Here is a 21029-nt window from a genome sequence, read left to right on the forward strand (position 1 = left end):
AGGGCGCGTCCGCGGCTCATTGAGTACCGGGACCATCGAGCACTCACTTCCTCCTCGTCCTTCCCCTCGCCGCGACTCCCCCTCCCCCACAACCCCCTCCCCACTCCCCCCACCGCCCACCGCGCACTCCCCGCCCCCACTACCCACTCCCCACTCCCCCCTCCCCACTCCCCTCTCCCCCACCCCCACCACGCACTCCCCGCCCCCACTACCCCCCGCTAGCCCATTGACAGCAGCATCTGGACAACTGCTCCCACACAGGCCCCTCCCGTCGCCCCACCCGCTCCAGTCTACATCTCTCCCGGAATAAAACTCAGGCGGCTGTTAATCCATGGACTCTATTAACATCACAACGAGCTGCCATCCGTTCAGTAACAATGTGGCTGATCCAACCTTGGCCTCAGCCTCTATCCGCTCTGCTCCTACTCCGCGATCGCTTCAGTCTAACGAACCGTTAATCTCCGCCTTGACTGTGACCTGACGCCTCCACCTTGACATGGGGCAGAGAATTCCAGGATTCACGTCCTGGCCATTCACGGAGGAATGGGGTGTGGGGTGAGGGGGGTGCGGGGGTCCGGTGCCCTCCGTCCGTTCTTGTGGCAAGTGTCGGGCACCTTCAGAAGCATCCCCCGAAAGGCAGCGACTCACCGGGTAAATGTCCGAGATACCCGGCGCGGCCCAACTCCCCCGACCCATCAGTCCCACAGAGGCCGCACTCCCCTCACCCCGCACCTCCCCGACCCCGCAAGGCCCCGCACCGACCTCTGCACGTTCCCACTGGCTTATCACCACCCACCACGCGTCCGCGCGCCACCCCACCCCGCACAGCCCCAGAACCCACACTCCCGCACAACCCTGACCTCCCCCCGCACCACACACTCCTTTTCCATCCCACACTCCCCTACACACCGGCACTCCCGCCGCACCCCGCACAGAACCCGCACCCACTCCCACCACTGTATTCCGCAATGCCCCGCTCACCCCAAACTCTCGCATCCCACAATCCATCCGCACGCCGCAGTTCACTCGGACCGCTGTATCCCGCAGTGTCTCCCTGTGTTCATCCCTCACTCCCCCCGGCTGCACACCCTGCAACCCGCCCTTCCCCTCTTGCCAGAAGGAACTGTCTCCACACGTTGGCATCAGCTCCCGCTGCCGTTCAGGCGCAGCGCCGCCCGCCAGTGCTTCAGTCATTGGCGGTTCACAGGAAACTCTGCACCACAGCGGCATCGCTCTCCTCTCCACCATCAGTTAAAGCAAGTCACGTCTTCTCTGATTCCACGGGCCCACAGCCGCCTGGTCTCCGGGTGGCAACGAACACCGCGCAGCCGCCGCCAAGCGGGATGCGACTCGTCAACCGGTGACCGGCCGCGGGACTGCACCGCTGTCGGGAAATCTGCCGGAATCGCGATAGGCCGGGAGCGCCCGGCGACCCCGATGTCTGACGCAGAATGCTATAAAGCTACAACATGACTCTTATATTCAATGTCCCCACCGATGAAGGCACGCGCACTACACACCTTTTTATCACTGTATCTGCTTGTGTTGCCACTTACATGGAGCTATGGACTTGCACCGCAAGGGCCTCTGTTTATCGCTTCCAGTATTTATTTCATCTACCCTTTTCATAATTGTGTACATGTCTATCGACACAGTGGCGCCAGAGACCCGGGTTCAATCCCGACCTCGGTGCCGTCTGTACGGAGTTTGTACGTTCTCCCCGTGACGGCGTGGGATTTTTCCGGGTGTCCTGTTTTCCTCCCGCACTGCAAAGATCCACAGGATTGTAGGTTAATTGGTTTCGGTAAATATTGTATTTTTGGAAGTGGGAAGTTACATTTCTGTAGGGATTGCCTTCTACAGAGTGAGGCCACGCTTTGTTCGAACGTCGGATTGAACCAGTGCGAGGAGTGATCTTTCTCTGGAGCCCTGGTTACTGGGTGTGAATTGAGACAAACGCAGCGTTTTCATTTAGTTTGGAGATAAAGCGGGGAAACAGGGCCTTTGGCCCACGGAGTCCGCACCGACCAGCGATCCCCGCACATTAATGCCAGCCCTACACATTAGGAACAATGTACATTTGTACAAAGACAATTAACCGACAACAATGTACGTCCTTGGAATGTGGCAGGAAACCGAAGATCTCGGAGAAAACCCAGCGGTCATGGGGAGAACGTACAAACTCCGTATAGACAGCGCCTTTAGTCGGGATCAAACCCGGGTCCCTGGCGATGTAACGCAGCAACTCTACCATTGCGCCACTTGAAATTATTCTCCAAGAGTTGGCCGCCGTCTTCACAGAAGCGATATTTGCGGAGATCGTTGGAGCCCACAATGGTCGATTGTTGGCTGTGGTGAAGTTGATAAACGAGTGGATACAAACCGTGCAACTCAATAGGACAACTGTGAAACTAGTTTGACGATTTGGGTGGGGTAGGGGCGGAGATCGAGGGGTTGTCAGGGTTACTTGAAGTTTTGGAGAACTGTGTATTCATACCGCAGGGCTGTAAGCTTCCCAAGCACAATATAAGGTGCTGTTCCTCCAATTTGCATTTGTCCTCACTGTGACAGTGGAGGAGGCCCCGGACAGAATGGTCAGCATGGGAATGGGAGGGGAAGTTAAAGTGTTTGGCAACCGGGAGTTCAAGTAGGCCAAGGCGGACTGCGTAAAGATGTTCGGCAGGTGACTTAAATAACTCGAAATAAAGCGCGTCCTTGACGAAAGTCAAAATTAAACACGACAAACGACTTGGTTCGGATGGTGAATTAATATTGCGACTGTAACCTTATTATTATCATTATCCAGTGTAACACCATCAACACCCATGAAAATGTTGCGAAGATCGACCTGATTCCGCCTCAGCATCTTCAGGTATCTAATCATATTTAGTCTCTCCTCCTGATCCATATGTTCCATCACATACGCCGTTGAATCATCTATACACCCTTCAATTTGCAGTCAGGTACTTTCTGCGATTTGATGACCAGAACTGTACACTCAAATCCAGTTGCGAACTAAGTGTTTTATGAATGTGTTGGAAGGAACTGCGGATGCTGGTATACACCGAAGATAGACACAAAATGTTGGGGGAACTCTGCAGAACAGGCAGCATCTCTGGATAGAAGTAATGCGTGACTTTTCTGGTCGAGCCCCTTCTTCAAACTCAGTTTTTTATGATGTTTTTTATGATAAAGGTTTATCCTTTGTACTGTCTGCTGCGTGTGATTGCATCATCTGGACTGCTTTAATTTCGCTGTACTTTGTGTAGTGACAATAAAGGTTTTTTACATTTTTACATTTACATGTTGCACCATATCTTATGTTCCATGCTGCAGCTCGTGTTGCTAATCATCTCATAGTCATGCAACGTGGAGACAACATGTCCTATCTGCACTGGTCCCACCTGCCTGCATTTGGCCCATATCCCTCTCAACCTGTCCTATCCATGTGCCTGCCTATATGTTTCTTAAGCATTGTGATACTACCTGCCTCAACTACCACCTCCGGCAGCTCGTTCCATACACCCACCACCATTTGTGCGAAGAAAGGTACCCCTCAGGTTCTATGTAATCAAGCCCCCCCCCCAACCCCCCCCCCCCCCCATCATGTTAAACCTATGTCCTCTGGTATTTAATTCCCCTATGGGCAAGAGACTCTGTGCGTATTCCCGATCTATTCTTCTCATGATCTTGTACACCTCTATAAGACCACCCCTCATCATCCTGCGCTCCAAGGCTGACATGCCACCTTCAACACCTTGTAGATGCTACTGTCGCATTCCATGGAGTTATATTCCAATTCCTCCCTGCATTACCCCATAAGGCCCTTTAAATCACTGTGTATGTCGCTTCGAGTTCATAGAGTTTTCGAAGAATGCTTAGGCTAAACCAAAGGGGCTGTAGACCACGCGGACACCTGCAAGGTCACTTTGACATAGCTTTGCTATTCCAGATACATTGTGGACAACCTTGCTGCCTGATAGGACACAAAACTATGGATAGGACACGTTTGGAGGGATATGGACCAAACTCAGTCAGGTGGGACTAATGTAGCTGGCACATGTTAGACGTTGTGGGCAAGTTGGGCCGAAGGGCCTGTTTCCACACTGCACCACTCTATGACTCTGACTCGATAGCTCACGCCATTATGGCATAAAGGAGTATAGCTAGTGCAGACAGGAGACTCGAATACCCAGCGAGGCGTGGGACCTGTTATTTTGTATTGTTACTTTATTGATAGTTCATAGCTTTTCTGTGTTGTTCTTGTGTTTGCTTTAATAAATAGTTATGTGTGCCCTTCACCATGTGCTTCCTACATTCGTGGATCCGATCCCTGCATTCTGTGTACATTTTGTTACACTGACCTGCTGTTACTGCAGTTTTTGTGTCAGTCTTTGGTATAAACCAGCATCTGCGGTTCCTTTCTCCGCAGAAACAAGCCCTTTGGGCCACCATATTTGTGCTGAACACGATGCCAATATATACGAATCTCTCGTAATAAGCAGTGCTTGAATGCACCACTCTCGTTCTACACTTTTGTTCACAGGTTTCCAATGAAAGACAACGAGAGTCAAGGTGTCTTAGAATCACATAGCGTGGAAACTGGCAGTTTGGCCCAACTTTCCCACAGCGACCAATATGTCCCATCTACACTAGTCCCACTTGCCTGCTTTTAGCCCTTATTCATCTATCTGAATATATAGACAGGTATGTGAACATGTATTTGTATATGTGTATGTGTATATATACACACACTGTACTTTTTATCCGTTTATTATATAGTTTACACTGTACTATGTACATTTCCCTCCCCTGTTAGACCTTGTCTGATGTCCATGTAAATGTATGCACTCATTAATTCGTTTTATTATCACTTTGGACAACTCAATCAGATGTGTATAAAATAATGAGAAGAATAAGTCAAGTGGATGCATACAATCTCTTGCCCAGAGTAGAAGAATCGAGGACCAGGGGACATAGGTTCAAGGTGAAGGGTAAAAGATTTAATAGGAATCTGAGGGGTAAGTTTTTCACACAAAAGGGTACATGAACGAGGAGCCTGGGGAGGTAGTTGAGGCTGGGACTATCCCTACGTTTAAGAAACAGTTTGACAAATACATGGATTGGACAGGTTTGGAGGGATATGGACCAAACGTAAGCAGGTGGGATTAATGTAGCTGGGACATCTTGGCCGGTGTGGGCAAGTTGGGCCGAAGGGCCTGTTTCCACGCTGTGACTCGTTGACTTTATGACACTATAAGCAAAGCTGTATCTTCTACCCCAACGACGCCATAGTCTCCATGTTCGGTTAGTCACTAGTTTTCCAAATGTTAATTAATTGTTTGCCTCAGAACGTTTAATAGGGACGACGTTCCACTGATGTTAGATTCACGCTCTGTAATGACCTGCCTCTGGTCTGCTGCTCTTCCTGAATAAAGAAATTTCATTTACTCTCTTCCCGGCATGCGGAACTTTACCAGTATTTCGTTTAGTTTAGAGATACAGAGCGGAAACAGGCCCTTCGGCCCATCGAGTCCGCGCCGACCAGCGGTCGCTGCACATTAACACTATTCTACACACACTCGGGACAATTTACAACATTACCGAAGCCAATTAACCTCCAAACCTGCACGTATTAGGAGTGTGGGAGAAAACCGGAGCACCCTGAGAAAATTCATGCTGTTACAGGGAGGACATACAAACTCCGTACAGACGGCAACCATGGTCAGTATCAAACCCTGGACTTCGCCGCTGTAAGCAACCCTACCAGCTGCGCCACCGTGCGGTCCTGTGCCGTACCACTAGTGGCCAACATAGATGTCTGTCAGGCCCCCAATAATATTCGGCGATGCCTCTCCCCCCTTTGCAATATGGGGTAACTCAGGCGTGCCTGGGGATTTATCCACATTTAAGGGTGATGCAGTGGCGTAGTTGGTAGAGCTGCTGCCAAGGCCCGGGTTAGATTCTGTCCTCAGGTGCTGCTTGTGTGGAGTTTGCATGTTCTCCCTGTGACCGCTTGGTTTTAGAACGGGTGCTCGGGTTTCGTCCCACAAGCCCAAGACGATGCGGGTTAATTCGCCTCTGTAAAATTGCCGTAAATTTGCAGGGAGTGGAAGAGTAATTTGGATAATATAGAGCTAATGGACGTGTGGCCGAAGGGCCTATTGCCACGTGGTATCTCTAAACTAAATTTACTCTGCTAAAAGAGCCAATCACCTGTCCATTGTTGAGGACTCGTTCCACGTTTCACCGCCACTCTCTCCACGCCCTTCTCCGGAGTGAATACAGATTGAAAGAACTATTTTATTAATACCAGGAATCCTGGAAACCTATCTGCGTCGTAAATGTGTCCTAAATCTGGATGTCCACAGCCGTTCAAGAAAGCGGACAAATGCTACACATCAACCTCTCAATGGGAATGGGTGCAGAAGGCTGAGGGGGACATAGAAAATAGGTGCAGGAGGAGGCCATTCGGCCCTTCGAGCCAGCATTCATTGTGATCATGGCTGATCGTCCACAATTAATATTCAGTGCCTGCCTTCTCCCCAAAGCCCTTGATTGCACTAGCCCCGAGAGCTCTATCTAACTATTTCTTAAATCCATCCAGTGATTTGGCTTCCAGTGCCCTCTGTGGCAGAGAATTCCACAAATTCACAACTCTCTGGGTGAAAAAGTTCCTTCTCACAGTTTTAAATGGCCTGCCCTTTATTCTAAGACTGTGGCCCCTGGTTCTGGACTCGCCTATAATTGGGAACATTTTTCCTGCATCTAGCTTGTCCAGTGCTTTTATAATGTTATATGTTTTTATAAAATTCCCTCTCACCTTCTAAACTCCAGTGAATACAAGCCTAGTCTTTTCAATCTTTCCTCATATGACAGTCCCGCCATCCAAGGGATCAATCTCGTGATGTGATGTGACGGACGTTTATAAAACCAGGAGGGGCAAGATAGAATGAATGCACAAAGTCTTTTCCCAGCGTCTGAGATTCAAAACCTAGAGGATATTTGTTTGGGAGAAATAATGTAATGGGAACCTGTCATTAAGTAAATGTCATTATGTAGACATTTGGACCATTACATTAATCGGCAAGGTTTAAGACTATATGGGCCAAACGTAGGCAAATGGGACTACCTTAGATGGAGTATGTAGAAAGTAACTGAAGATGCTGGTTTAAACCGAAGATAGACACAAAAAGCTGGGGTAACTCAGCGGGACCGGTAGCATCTCTGGAGAGATGGAATGGGTGAAGAAGTATTTCGACTTGAAACGGTACCCACTCCTTCTATCCGGAGATGCTGCCTGTCCCGATGAATTACTCCATGATTTATTTCTATCAATGGAGTATCTGGACTATCTGGCGGTATCTCTAAACTAAATTTACTCTGCAGAAAAATCTAATCAATTGTCCATTATAGATTGCATGGTTCAAGTTTCACCGATCCCTGTCCACATTCCATAACTGCGATGCGCTTCTCCACAGTGAATACAAATTGAGAGTATTAATTTATTTATACCGTCACTACAATCATGGAACTCGCTCCCTAACAAAGTCGTGGATGTATCCAAACAGTGTATACAGCGGTTCAAGAAAGCGGAAACAAACTACCCACCACTTCTCAATGATAATTGGTGAAAGAGGTTGAGGGGTGATGTTATGGAGCTATGCAAAATCACGAGGGGTCGAGGTAGGGTGAATGCACAAAGTCTTTTCACATGGTCTGTGATTCAAAACTAGAGGACATTAGCTTAAGGTGAGAGAGAGAGAGGATGTAATGGGAACATGACGGGCTACTGTTTACACAGGGAATGATGAGAGCGTGGAATGAGGGGCCGGAGGAATTGGTTGCGGTAGCTACTGTGGGGCATCAAATAGACATTTGGACCATTACATGGATAGGAAAGGTTTAGGAGAATATGGGTCAAACGGAGGCAAATGGCACTATCTTAGATGGAGTATATTTGGCTGCATGGACCAGTTAGTAGAAGGGTCTGTTTTCCTGCTTTATTAATTTACAACCCTATCGCCGGTTAATTTTGTGCCCCATTAAATTGGGAAACTGAGATTAGTGTAGATGGGCAAAAAGATGGAGGTGGGTTTTTGAAATGAAGGGTTCTCACCTGTACAAAGGTGTACAAAGCGAATTCACAGAAACATTTATTGGCAACAATGCTGAATACAAGATTCAACTACCAGCTCCTTATTCCATTACACAAGGACATTAAACTACGTGTTGTCCCAGACAGTGGAGATGGGATCAGAAATTACGACAAGACCTTGACCAGCTGGTGAAAAGGGAGGAGGTTGAGAAAACAGGATGTAATAAAATATCACGAAGACAACGTCACTTTGAAATGAATTATGGCTTCACAGAGACATTAAATGTGGTTTACTGAATTAGACAAGAACCCGCATGGACTCCTAACCAGGTTTTTTAATTCTTCCCTGAATTTCGTCTGTGACACCGCGTAAATAAACGTGTTGGTGCAAGCACTCAGACACCTCAGCATGTATCCGGACTGCTCTGCAATGGTAAATGGGTCGTCGTAAGCTGTTGCTAAAAACTGAACGTCTATGAAGTGTACACTGATGAAGCACACGAATATTACCATCCACAGTAGTATGAAGCTGCCGGATACGGCCAGCAATAGAATGATGGACTTCCTTCTGTTCTCCACCTCTTGATCCGCGCCGCTCTCGTCCTTCTTGTTCGCTCGGAGACCGCTCCTCACTCTGTTGGCATGTATAATGTGTCTGATAGTCAGGGCGTTTAGAAGCATGATCAGTAAAAATGGTGTAAATGGGGTTAAGATGGTTTCGAACCACCAAAATGCTACCAGTAACGGCGAGGTGTAGAAGTCTGGGGTTACTCCACAGGACCAAGCCACGTTGTCTATTATTTCTCGTGGTGCGTAGACAAAATACATTGGGATATTTTCAATAACACTCAGGGAACACACCACTGCTATCACCAAAGCCGCGGTTTTCTCAGTGCAATATTTTCCTCGTAACTTTTGACAACAAATAGCAACAAATCGATCGAAGGTGAAAGTCACCGTTAGCCAGACAGAGCAATCAATGGACATAAAAAGCAAGGTCAGGTTGACGCTGCAAACGGGAGTTAAGTTGAGGAATGAATAGGGGAAATAGCCATCTTTAATCTCGTAGAGAATTACCTCGAAGATCAGAACCATTAAATCACTCACGGCCATGGATACCAGGTAGAGGGTGATGCATTTGGAGAGACCACACTTTCCCCGGGAGAGAATGACGATTGCAAACAGGTTTGCTGTAGGAAAGACGAAATTAAAATGACTTTAGCAGCCGGCACTGGTCTTGGAGGAAGTTTCATTTAGATTAGTTTAAAGATAGAGCTTGCAAATAAAGACCGAGACCACGCCGACCAACGGTCACACGTTCACACTAGTTTTATATTATAACTCGGGACAATTGACAGAAATTGTTTAAGTTACAAACCTGACGATAGAAACAAAAAGCGGAGTAACTCAGCGTGACAGCCAGCATCTCTGGAGAAAAGAGACAAGTGACGTTTCGTGTCGAGACCCTTCTTCAGACTGTGAGTCAGGGGCGAACGGAAACGAGAGATATAGACAGTGATGTAGAGATATAGAACAAATGAAAGAAAGATATGCAAAAAATGTATGCAATAAAGTAAAAAAGTAAAAGGAAACATGCCATTTGTTTGAACGAATCCTCAGTCAACAAACAGCTAACAAAGGCGCTGTTTCTTTTATCGTCTTTACTTTTTGCATATCTTTCATTCTATATCTCTCCACATCTTGATTGGTTGAAGGATACGGGATTGAAACAGGTCCGTGGGCCCACCGAATGCACGGCGCCTATCGATCAGCCGCTCACACTAGTTCTATGTTATCCCACTTTCGCATCCACTTCCCAAGCACTATGGACAATTTTACAGAGACCAATTAACCTACAAACCCGCACGTTTTTGAGATGTCGGAGAAAATGCGAGCACTCGGAGGAAACCAACTGTACAGGCAGCTACAGAAACTATACAGGCAGAATCCCTGGATAGGAGGAATGCATAGCACCTCGGGTCGATACACCTCCTCAGACTGAGGAAGTGTCTTGGCCCGGGACATCACCGATTCCCTCTATCCAAGGATGCTGCCTGTCCCGCTGAGTTGGTCCAGCACTTTGTGTCTATTCCGGGTTTGTTCACATAGTTGGAATAAGTGAACGTGCGGAACACTTGGAGAGTCACGGCTTCTACGGACAGAACCAATTCAGTGTTGGAGCAACAACCCCCGTGAATTATCCGTAGTCAGCCGCATATTGTTTGAGGAGCGCGGCGGGATATCTACGGCAGAAAGAAAGTGGAATGACCTTATCCTTCTACGTTCCACTACAGCCTTCAAGAATCCCATGAATGTCCAATTTCGCCAATCCATTCCCATCAACACTTCGCATAGACGCATGACTGGAGACCTGCCATTCCAGTCCAATGCCCTGGACCTGCCATTCCAGTCCCATTACGGAGGTGTGGTTTAATGCAGTTTGGATGTTCAGCACGGGGAACCATCGAGTCCGCGACGACCAGCGATCCCCGCACAGTAGCACAGTAGCACTACCCAACACTCAGTGGTGGCAATTTACAATCTTTACCGAAGCCAATAGACAATAGACACTAGACAATAGACAACAGGTGCAGGACGAGGCCATTCGGCCCTTCGGCCCTTCGAGCCAGCACCGCCATTCAATGTGATCATGGCTGATCATTCTTAGTCAGTACTCTGTTCCTGCCTTCTCCCCGTACCCCCTGACTCCGCTATCCTTCAGAACTCTATCTAGCTCTCTCTTGAATGCATTCAGAGAATTGGCCTCCACTGCCTTCTGAGGCAGAGAGTTCCACAGATTTACAACTCTTTGACTGAAAAGATTTTTCCTCATCCCTTTTCTAAATGGCCTACCCCTTATTCTTAAACTGTGCCCCCTGGTTCTGGACTCCCCCGACATTGGGAACATGCTTCCTGCCTCCAACGTGTCCAAGCCAAATTAACCTGGAAACCTGTACGTCTTTGGAATGTCGGGGTAAACCGGAGCATCGGGCAAAATCCCAAGCCGGTCACGTGGAGAACGTATAAACTCCGTATAGACAAGCACCCGCAGTCAGGATCGAACACGGGTCTCTGGCGCAGTGAGGCAACAACTCCACCGCTGCCCATTGGGTCTTCAGATTAATTGATCCCTATCATTGTACCGGGCGGCACGGTGGCGCAGCGGTAAAGTAGTTGCCTTACCGCGCTGATGACCCCAGGTCGGTCCAAACTACGGGGTCTGTCTGTACGGAGTTGGAACGTTCTGCCTGTGACCACGTTGGTCTACTCCGGTTCCTCCAGTTTCTTCCAACTTTCCAATGACGTGCGGGTTTGTAGATTAATTGGCTTCGGTAAATTGTCCCGAATATCTCGGACAGAACGTGTCCACGGGTGGTCGTTTATCGGCGCGTACCCGGTGGGCCTGAGGGCCTGTTTCCACGCTGTATCTCTAAATGAAACACGATGGACGTTATTTTCGCTCGTTACATGTCGGTGAGAATTTGACTGCCAATACTAAATCAAACAGACAATTACGAGCACACTTCCACGGAACAACACAGCCGACACAACGAAAAGGTTAACAGCGGCTTACCGGGAACGCCGATGATGGCAAGGATCGGATAGTAGATGTTTTCTATCTGAATTATTACCGGCTGTTTCATACTAGCAGAGACGCCGCCTTTCCAGTCAGTGCTATCGGGGAATAGCCCGTTTTTAAAGGTCGCAGTTTATACCCGGGAGAAATCTAGTCACTCATTAGCAGCGTAAAATGACTGGGATTAGTGGCAGTTACTTAAACGATTACACTACTAATTAAGATAGTGCGCAATATTTTCCGCCGAAATGAAGCAGGGGAGAGAATTTTAATTAGAAATACACGTTTCATAATCTGACAGAATTCTCCTCTTGTTATGCAAAAAAAATATCTCGATTTGCGGATCTATTTTTGCAGACGCGTGCGAGGACCTTGCAGAAACCTATAGACATGTATATTGTCTTTTTTTTAACCTTTCACTTTTTCGTTTTTAATTCAATTATAATTCCAAGTTTTCGTGTACCTTGTTGGGTGTTATGACTGTTGGCAGGCCAATTGTATTCCAGCCATGAATAAAGTTCTATCGTATCGTATAGTATGACAATAGATCCGCAGAATCAGGGACATTAGAAACCTTTCTCTCTCGTGCATCGAGATTGCCTCTCTATTTTCAAAATCATAAGATCATAAGGTCATTAATGATAGGAGCAGAATTAGCCCATCGTCAACTCCGCCATTCAATCATGGCTGATCTATCTCTCCCTCCTAACCCAATTCCCCTTCCTTCTCCCCATAACATCTGACACCCGTACTAATCAATAATCTATCTATCTCTGCCTTGAATATATCAACTGTTTTCGCTTCCACATCCTTCTGTGGCACAGATTCACCACTCTCTGACTAAAGAAATTCGTCCTCATCTCCTTCCTAAAAGAACGTCTAAATAATTAAAACAATGATCCAAGTTGATATGAGAGAAGAATCAAGTGGACAGCGACATTTAGAGACACAGGAGTCCTCGTTTTCTGGAATCTTGTGCAAAACAGCCTCACGATGGCCTGTATGTAGATAGGTGTGTAAATACAAATGGATATTCACGTACATATACATATACATACAAAAGATAGGCACACATAGCTGGAGTAGTAGTGGGCCAGGCAGCATCTTTGGAGGAAAGGTATAGGTGACGATTTGGGTCGAGACCCTTCTTCAGACAGAGAGTCAGGGGAGAGGGAAATGAGAGAAATGAAAAGGTAGATCAAACAAATGATGAAAGATATGGAAAAGACTAAATCAAAGCAAACAAGGATGATCAGGGAAAGGCGGAGCCCACAGTGGTCCTCTCCTTGAAGGTATGTGCTGCAAAATACATGTATTTTTATACATAGATACATACACCCACACCCACCCCCCCACACACACACACACAGGCACACGTACACATACACACACGCACACACACGCACACACACATACACACACACACACACACACACACACACACATACACACACACACACACTGCCACACGCACACACACACACGCACACACACACACACGCACAAACACACACACACACACACACACACACACTGCCACACGCACACGCACACACGCACACACACACACACACACACACACACACACACACACACACACACGCACACACGCACACATGCACAAACTCTTTACCGTGCTGAGGCCAGGCGCCAGCACTCGGACATTTCTTCATACCTATCCCAATACCAGTGCCCTCACAGAGGAACAACAGGCCTTCATCTCCCATAGTGTTTCTTATCCCCTACCCTCTGGCGAACGCCCTCCACAGTGTCTAAACGTAACGCTCCCCAGTCCCGTACTGCCCGCTTCTATCTCCTCCACAAACAGGACTGCCCTGGCAGGCCCATGGTCTATGCCTGCTCCAGACCCACTAACCTCATCTCCACAAACCTCGATTCCATCCTATGCCGCCTCGTCCAGAGCCTTCACACCTACATCCGAGACGTGCCACACGCCTTACAACACTTTACTTGCTTACATATTCTAGGCCCCCATTAGCTCATCTGCCCCATGGATGCCCGCTACCTCTGCACCTCCACCCCCCCCCAATAAGAAGGTCCCAAGCCACCCCCCCCCCGTTTCATCCTGCACCAGAGACCCAATTTCCACAAATACCCCCCTTCGCCGGTGGAACTTGTTCGCACTCTCATCAACTTCCCTTTCGACTTCTGTCACTGTCCCCTATTTAAACTTGTAGCTCCGGGCACTCGTATGAACTCCAGCTGTGCCTGCCCGTTTGTTAGTTATGCCGATCAGTCCTTGTTTCAGGCGTACACTGGCCATATCCCTCCAACTCTTTCTCCCCTACATCCACGGCTGCATCGGGGCCGCCCCCTGCACCCGTGCAGAACTCGTAGACTTCGTGAAGGTCATCAGCAATTTCCACCCTGCCCGTAGATTCACCTGGACCATCTCGGACACCTCTCCCATTTCTTGGTCTCTCCGTCTCCATCACAGGGTACAGCCTATGGACTGATGTCTGCTGTAAACCTACCTCCTCCGACACTAATCCGGATTACACTGGCTGCCACACTACGTGTTGCAAAGAAGCTATTCTTCCGTCTCCCCCAAATTTGTACCAAGATGAGACTTTCCATTCTAGCACATTAGAGATGTCCTCATTCTTCAGTGGACGTCTTTTTGTGCCTTCTGTCATAGCTGGATCCCTCACTCTCCGCTCCGCTGTCCCCACAGTCCCATTCTTGCTCCCACTCTCCCCAGACGGAACAGGGGTAGAATCTCCTTGCTCCTCACCTTTAACCACACCAGCCTTCAGATCCAACATATCACCCTCCGACATTTCTGTCGGATCAACCTGCCATGTGGAACCTTATCAAAAGCTATAGTAAAATCCATGCATACGTCAAGCATCCTACCTCCATCAATCTCTTTCGCATCTCCTCAAAAAAGCACTCGAAGTAATTAGTAAGACATGACCTGCCGTGTACAAAGCCGTGCTGGCTATTCCTAATTCGGCCATTCTCCTCCGAAATTGAGGATTACGTAAGGTGAAGAGTTCTTTCCAATAGTTTTCCTGCCACTGTTATGAGGCTCACCGGCCCATAATTAGCTGATTCTAACTATTTTCCTTCTTATGCAAAGGAACAACACTGCCCTCAGTCCAGCCCCCGAGATCTCACGTGTAGCTGGGAAGAAATAAAGTTCCTCGTCAAATTCCCTGCAATCCCCTCTCTTGCCTCCTTCAATAATGCCTCCTGGCGAGCTGCAGAATAGCCGAGTCCGGAGCCCCCGCGGGCCGCAGCCCGCCACCGGCGTAGTCGGCGAGGTCAGAGCCCGCGTGGGGACCTGGGGCTGTTACTGTGTATAATCTGTAACTTTGTCAGCGCCCTGATGTGGCGACTATTTGCATACCGTGGGTATGCCAGCAACGAATGTCACTGTGACTTCTCACAGGTGACAATATATTATCCATTCATTCATAATCTTGTACAGATTCCATTAGGCCCTGGGGACTTGTTCCTCAAGAGCCTCAGCGCCACCTTCTCCACAAACTGCCCTTGTACAATGATATTCTCCACACTGATCTCGCTATCCTCCGTCCTTCTCCACGGTGAATACAGATGAAAAACACTCATCTTGCCTTGTGATTTTCCTTCATCCGATTCGCCAATGACAATTCATCACCGCTTCTGGCCCTTCTCAACACCCACTTGAGTTCTTTCCTGCTCGCTTTGCACTCCTCATTAATTCTATCAGAAGCCAACCTATTGCACATGACACACGCTTCCGTTTTCCTCCTGACCACATTTGCAGCCTCCTTGGCCATTCACGATTCCCTTTCTCTGACGTTCTTATCACAACCCTCCCTACTGGAACATGCGGATCCTGCACTTTGATCAGCTGGCCTTTAAACAACTCCCACTTTTCAGGCATGGACGTACCCAATAACAACTGCTCCAAATCTACCCTCCCTGGTTCCTGCCTAACGAACGTAAACTTTTTTGCACCAATATATTAAGCCCCCCTCCCCCCCCCCCCCCCACCAACCCCACCACCACATGCAGTCATTTCCCGATTTAAAACTATCTTAAAACTTATGGAGTTATGGTCACAACCTCCAAAATGCTCTTCCACCGCAACACCAGTCACCTGGCCAAACTCGTTTTGCAATACAATCTCTAGTACGGTCCCTCCTCAAATCCAACTATCCACACACTGTTTAAGGAAACCTTATTGGATACACCTAATTAGTCATTTGCCGTCTGTTGCTCTTCCACTGAGGCAGTCCCAGGCAGTGTGGGGTTAAAATCACCCACTACAACAACGCTGTGGTTCTTGTATCCTTCCGCAATCTGTCCACATATCTGACACACTATATCCCGTTGGCTGGTGGGTGGTCTATAATTTGATCCCATTAGAGTTATGCTCCTTTTTAAATTTTTGATCTCAACCCCTGAGGCCTCAGTAGACGTACCTTCAAGTATTTCATCTCACAATATCGCCATGGTATACTCCCTGGTCAGTAACGCGATCAGCAATGAAATAATGTGTAGGCAAGCATCACGGAAGCCTTCTTACAAAGAAACATAGAACATAGGTGCAGGAGGATGCCATTCGGCCCTTCGAACCAGCACCGCCATTCATTGTGATTATGGCTGATCGTCCCCAATCAATAACCCGTGCCCTCCTTCTCCCAATATCCCTTGATTCCACTAGCCCCTAGAGCTCTATTTAACTCTCTCTTAAATCCATCCAGTGATTTGGCTCGATGTTTTCACCTCAGTTCTAAATGGCCTCCCCATTATTCTAAGACTGTGGCACCTGGTTATGGACTACACCAACATTGGGAAATTTTTTCCTGCATCCAGCTTGTCCAGTCCTTTTATAATTTTATATGTTTCTATAAGATCCCCTCTCATCCTTCTAAACTCCAGTGAATATCTTCACCAAGATATGCTTCCCACTTTCTGAGATCCATAGACGTGCACATCAATGACTCTCCCGTGCTTAATACTGTCTGGGGATCACCATTCATTCTAAAACATATTACAAAGAAGCACCGCATGGCAACAGAGGCTTCGACCCTCTCTACCTGTACCACACACAATGTCAATCTGAACAAATCGTATGTTGCTGCACAGAATTCATACCTCTCCATTCCTTGCATACCCACGTGTTTATACAAAAGCCTCTTTTATCACACCGTCTCCACCGCCACCTCTGGCAGCGCGGTTCGGCCACTCGCCACTCAGGCTAATTTTGACACGTGCTTTTTTAATTGAGAAGTCTATGTCCAGTTACACCTGAAAAGGTTTGGTGCTGGTAGTTTTATGTATTATATGTGAGCACTGCGGGAGAGTGTCAGTAAATCTGTTGATATCAGCAAATATCTGGGAATATTGATGATTGGCTGCAGGATGGTATTGATCGGCTAGTAAAAATGGCTGAGCAATGGCAAATGGAAATTAGTTCTAATGATTGCGGGGTTATGCTCTTTGTAACGACTGACAAAGATAGGGCGTCCACAATTTGTGGTGTTGGGTATAGTTGTGGGAACACAATTTCAGCAACGATGGGGAGGAATCGGACGTGTGGTGGGGTGGGGGGGGGGGGGAGGTGGAGAGGGAGCTGAAGAAAAGGTTTGCCAGAATTATGATGGATTAGGGGCGTCGCGGTAGAGTTGCTGCATTCCGGCGCCAGAGACCCGGTTTCGATACTGACTACTGGTGCGGAGTTTCTACGTTCTCGCCGTGACCTGCGTGAGTTTTCTCCGCGATCTTCCGTTTCCTCCCATAGCCCAAAGTCGTACAGGTTTGTAGTTTAACTGGTTTGGTATAACTGTAAATTTGACAGGTAATCCCCATCGACCAACACTCTCCTCCGCCTAGCAGAGCTGGTTCTTACCCTCAACAACTTCTCCTTTGACTCCTCCCACTTCCTCCAAACCAGAAGCGTAGCTATGGGCACTCGCATGGGCCCTAGCTAAGCCTGCCTCTTTGTCGGGTACGTCGAACAATCCCTGTTCCGGGTGTACACCGGCCCCATCCCCGAACTCTACCTCCGCTACATCGACGACTGCATTGGTGCTACCACTTGTACCCATGCAGAATTCACTGACATCAAACACTTCACCTCCAATTTTCATCCTGCCCTTAAATATACCTGGACTATCTCCGACATCTCCTTCCCGTTTCTGGACCTCACCATCTCCATCACAGGAGACAGATTAGTAACGGACATTTACTATAAACCCACTGACTCGCACAGCTATCTGGACTACACTTCTTCCCACCCGGTCCCCTGCAAAAGGTCTATCCCCTAATCCAAATTCTTCCATCTACGCCGCTCTGCGCCCGGGATGAGGTGTTTCACACTAGGGCTTCAGAGATGTCCTCGTTCTTCAGGAAACGGGGCTTCCCCTCCTCCATTATACATGAGGCTCTCACTAGGGTCTCTTCCACATCCCGCAGCTCCGCTCTTGCTCCCCCTCCCCCCACTCGCAACAAGGACAGAATCCCCCTCGTTCTCACCTTCCACCCCACCAGCCAGCGGATCCAACAAATCACCCGCCAACATTTCCGTCACCTACCACGGGACCCCGCCACTGGCCATATCTTTCCATCCTCTCCCCTCTCTGCGTTCCGCAGAGACCGTTCCCTCCGTAACTCCCTGGTCGATTCGTCCCTTCCTACCCACACCACCCCAACCCCGGGCACTTTCCCCTGCAACCGCACGAGATGCAACACCTGTCCCTTTACCTCAACCCTCAACTCCATCCAATGACCCAAACAGTCTTTCCAGGTGAGACAAAGGTTCACCTGCACCCCCTCCAACCTCATCTATTGCATCCGCTGCTCTAGATGTCAACTTATTTACATCGGCGAAACCAAGCGCAGGCTCGGCGATCGCTTCGCTGAACACCTGCGCTAGGTCCGCATTGAGCAAACTGAACTCCCGGTGGCCGAGCACTTCAACTCCCCCTCCCATTCCCAGTCTGACCTTTCTGTCATGGGGCTCCTCCAGTGCCATAGTGAGGCCCACCGGAAATTGCATGAACAGCACCTCATATTTCGCCTGGGCAGTTTGCAGCCCAGTGGTATGAACGTCGACTTCTCCAACTTTAGATAGTTCCTCTGTCCCTCCCTTCCCCTCCTCCTTCCCAGATCTCCCTCTATCTTCCTGTCTCCACCTATATCCTTCCTTTGTCCCGCCCCCCTGACATCAGTCTGAAGAAGGGTCTCGACCCGAAACGTCACCAATTCCTTCTTTCCCGAGATGCTGCCTGACCTGCTGAGTTACTTCAACATTTTGTGAATAAATACCAGCAGAATTAGTGCACTGGATGCCCCTGGAGAAAAGTAGTAGGTGGCGTTTCGGTTGGAGAGCCTGCTTCAGAAAAGAGTCTGGTAAAGATTCTCGACCTGAAATGTAACCTATGCCTCTTTTCCGGAGATGCTGCCTGACCCGCTGAGTTACACGAGCATGTTGTGTCTGTGTCCGGCGTAAACAGCATCTGCAGTTTCTTCCTACACATTGGATGCTTCCACGTCTGTCACCTTTCCTATCACATAGAACAGTAAAGCACAGGAACATGCCACTCGGCGAAAAAGATCCCTGTTGAACATGATGCCAAGCTAAACTAAACTCCTCTGCCAGCACGTGTTTCATATGCCTTTAGTTCCTGCACATCTACCTGCCTGTCCGAAAATAGTTTAAACTCCCCCATCATGTCTGATTCCACGACCATCATCGGCAGCGAGTTTCAGACGCCCCTCACTCTCTGCGTGGAAAACTAGACCCGAGCATTTCGCTTAGACTTTGCCCAGAACATAAAATATTATTTAATCATCATAAACCGGGAATGCATGAAATCTAATGTAATTTTTAAAAAGCTGGGGCAGGTTTTCAGGTGATTTTAATGCAACATCTTTATTTCTTGCAATAAGATGGAAATATGAAGATTACACAGTGACAATAGCTTTATTAACGGCAACGTACAAACTGAACCGTGAAAAATGACGCAAAATAGCAGGTAAATCGTACCGAGACAAGTATCTACGGATTCTGAATTGAAAATAAAGGTGTTGGAATGAGGCAGGATCTCTACAGAACATAGGTAGGCGACGATTCGGGTCGGGACCTTTCCTCTGACTATACAAAGGTGCAAGCTGAGACCATTTCGTCATTCGAGCCAGCATCGCCTTATTGTACTGTGCCTTGGGGTGGGGGGAGGGGGGGGGAGAAACTTGGAAAGGCGAGAGATAGGACAAATCATCGCAGCTAATAGATCGATGTAGGCAAGGAGGTAGATGTTGGCAGATGGTTGGAACAAACGCCATACATAATGGTACTGGAGGGAGAGGGGTTTTACGAGAAGGCAGGACGAGAGGTGATCGGGACAAAGTCTGGTAAGTTATAGGCGGAGATAGATGAAAGAGGGGTTAATCGGAAATGGTTGTACTAAGGCCAGAGATGAAAAGGACAAAAATGTGCGACATAAGGAGAAAATGACTGGTGGGGCTATGGGACGTGTTGTGGAGCAGAGGGATCGAGGAGCGAGGGTTCCTTGAAGTTCCTTCAAGGAGTGCATGGTTCCTTGATGTTGTAGTCGCGGGTACATAGGGTAGTCATAGTTTTTGTCACATTGGCCTTCATCAATCAGAGTATTTAGTACAGACGTTGGGAGGACATGTAGTTGTGTAAGATCTTGGTGAGGCTGCATTTAGAGTATTGTGTTCAGTTCTGGGCACTATGTTACAGGAACGAAGTTGTCAAGCTGGAGTGGGTACAGGGAAGATTTACGAAGATGTTGCCAGGACTAGAGGGTCTGAGCTAAAGGGAGAGGTTGGGTAGGCTGATACTCTATTCCTTGGAGCGCAGGAAGACGAGTTATAGACGTGTTTAAATTTATTAGAGGAATAGATCGGGTAGATGCACCGAGTTTCTTGCCGAATCAAGGACCAGAGGACATAGGTTTACGGTAAAAGTGGAAAAGACGTAACAGGAATCGGAGGGGTATCTTTGTGCGACAAAATGTGGTGGGAATAGGAAACAAGCTGCCAGTGGCGGTAGATGAGGCAGCGACTAACCCAACGTTTAGGAAACAGTTAGACAGGTACGTGGATAGGATACGTTTGGGGGTCCAGAACCAGGGGTCACAGTTCAAGGATAAGGCGTAGGCAATTTAGAACGAAGATGAGGAAAAACTTTTTCATCCAGAGAGTTGTGAATCTGTGGAATTCTCAGCCACAGACGGCAGTGGAGCAGGGCCGTTTTTACAGCATTATGGGCCCCCGGGCAAAGCAGTGTACTGGGGCCCCCACCGTTACTCTCCCCCACCCCCTTTCCCTACCAGCCCCCCCCCCCCCCCCCCCCGTCGCGCCGCCGAAAAA

At 48.4% G+C, this 21029-nt stretch overlaps 1 protein-coding gene across 1 annotated transcript; it reads right to left on the reverse strand.

Moving 5' to 3' along the window:
• Window positions 1–1261: 1261 nt before the first annotated feature.
• Window positions 1262–15463, reverse strand: LOC144602933 (neuromedin-U receptor 2-like). Its single transcript, XM_078416056.1, has 6 exons — window positions 15278–15463; window positions 14431–14491; window positions 13971–14181; window positions 11673–11773; window positions 8426–9288; window positions 1262–1441 (listed from the first exon to the last, which is right to left on the reverse strand). Exons 1-6 carry the CDS (start codon window positions 15461–15463, stop codon window positions 1262–1264), a joined length of 1602 nt encoding a protein of 533 aa, XP_078272182.1.
• Window positions 15464–21029: the final 5566 nt, after the last annotated feature.

This window comes from Rhinoraja longicauda, chromosome 19 (genome assembly GCF_053455715.1).
Source record: "Rhinoraja longicauda isolate Sanriku21f chromosome 19, sRhiLon1.1, whole genome shotgun sequence".
Classification (NCBI taxonomy): domain Eukaryota; kingdom Metazoa; phylum Chordata; class Chondrichthyes; order Rajiformes; family Arhynchobatidae; genus Rhinoraja; species Rhinoraja longicauda.

Excerpts from the sequence above, each read along its gene's own strand:
- LOC144602933 (XM_078416056.1), bottom strand. The coding sequence starts at position 15,463 with ATGGCCAAGGAGGCTGCAAATGTGGTCAGGAGGAAAACGGAAGCGTGT. Across the intron at positions 14,182-14,430 it reads GAAGGCTGGTGTGGTTAAAG|TGTCGGAGGAGGTAGGTTTA; the intron begins GTGAGGAGCAAG and ends AATCCGGATTAG. Across the intron at positions 1,442-8,425 it reads GGGAAGAATTAAAAAACCTG|ACATCGGGGTCGCCGGGCGC; the intron begins GTTAGGAGTCCA and ends ATTCTGCGTCAG.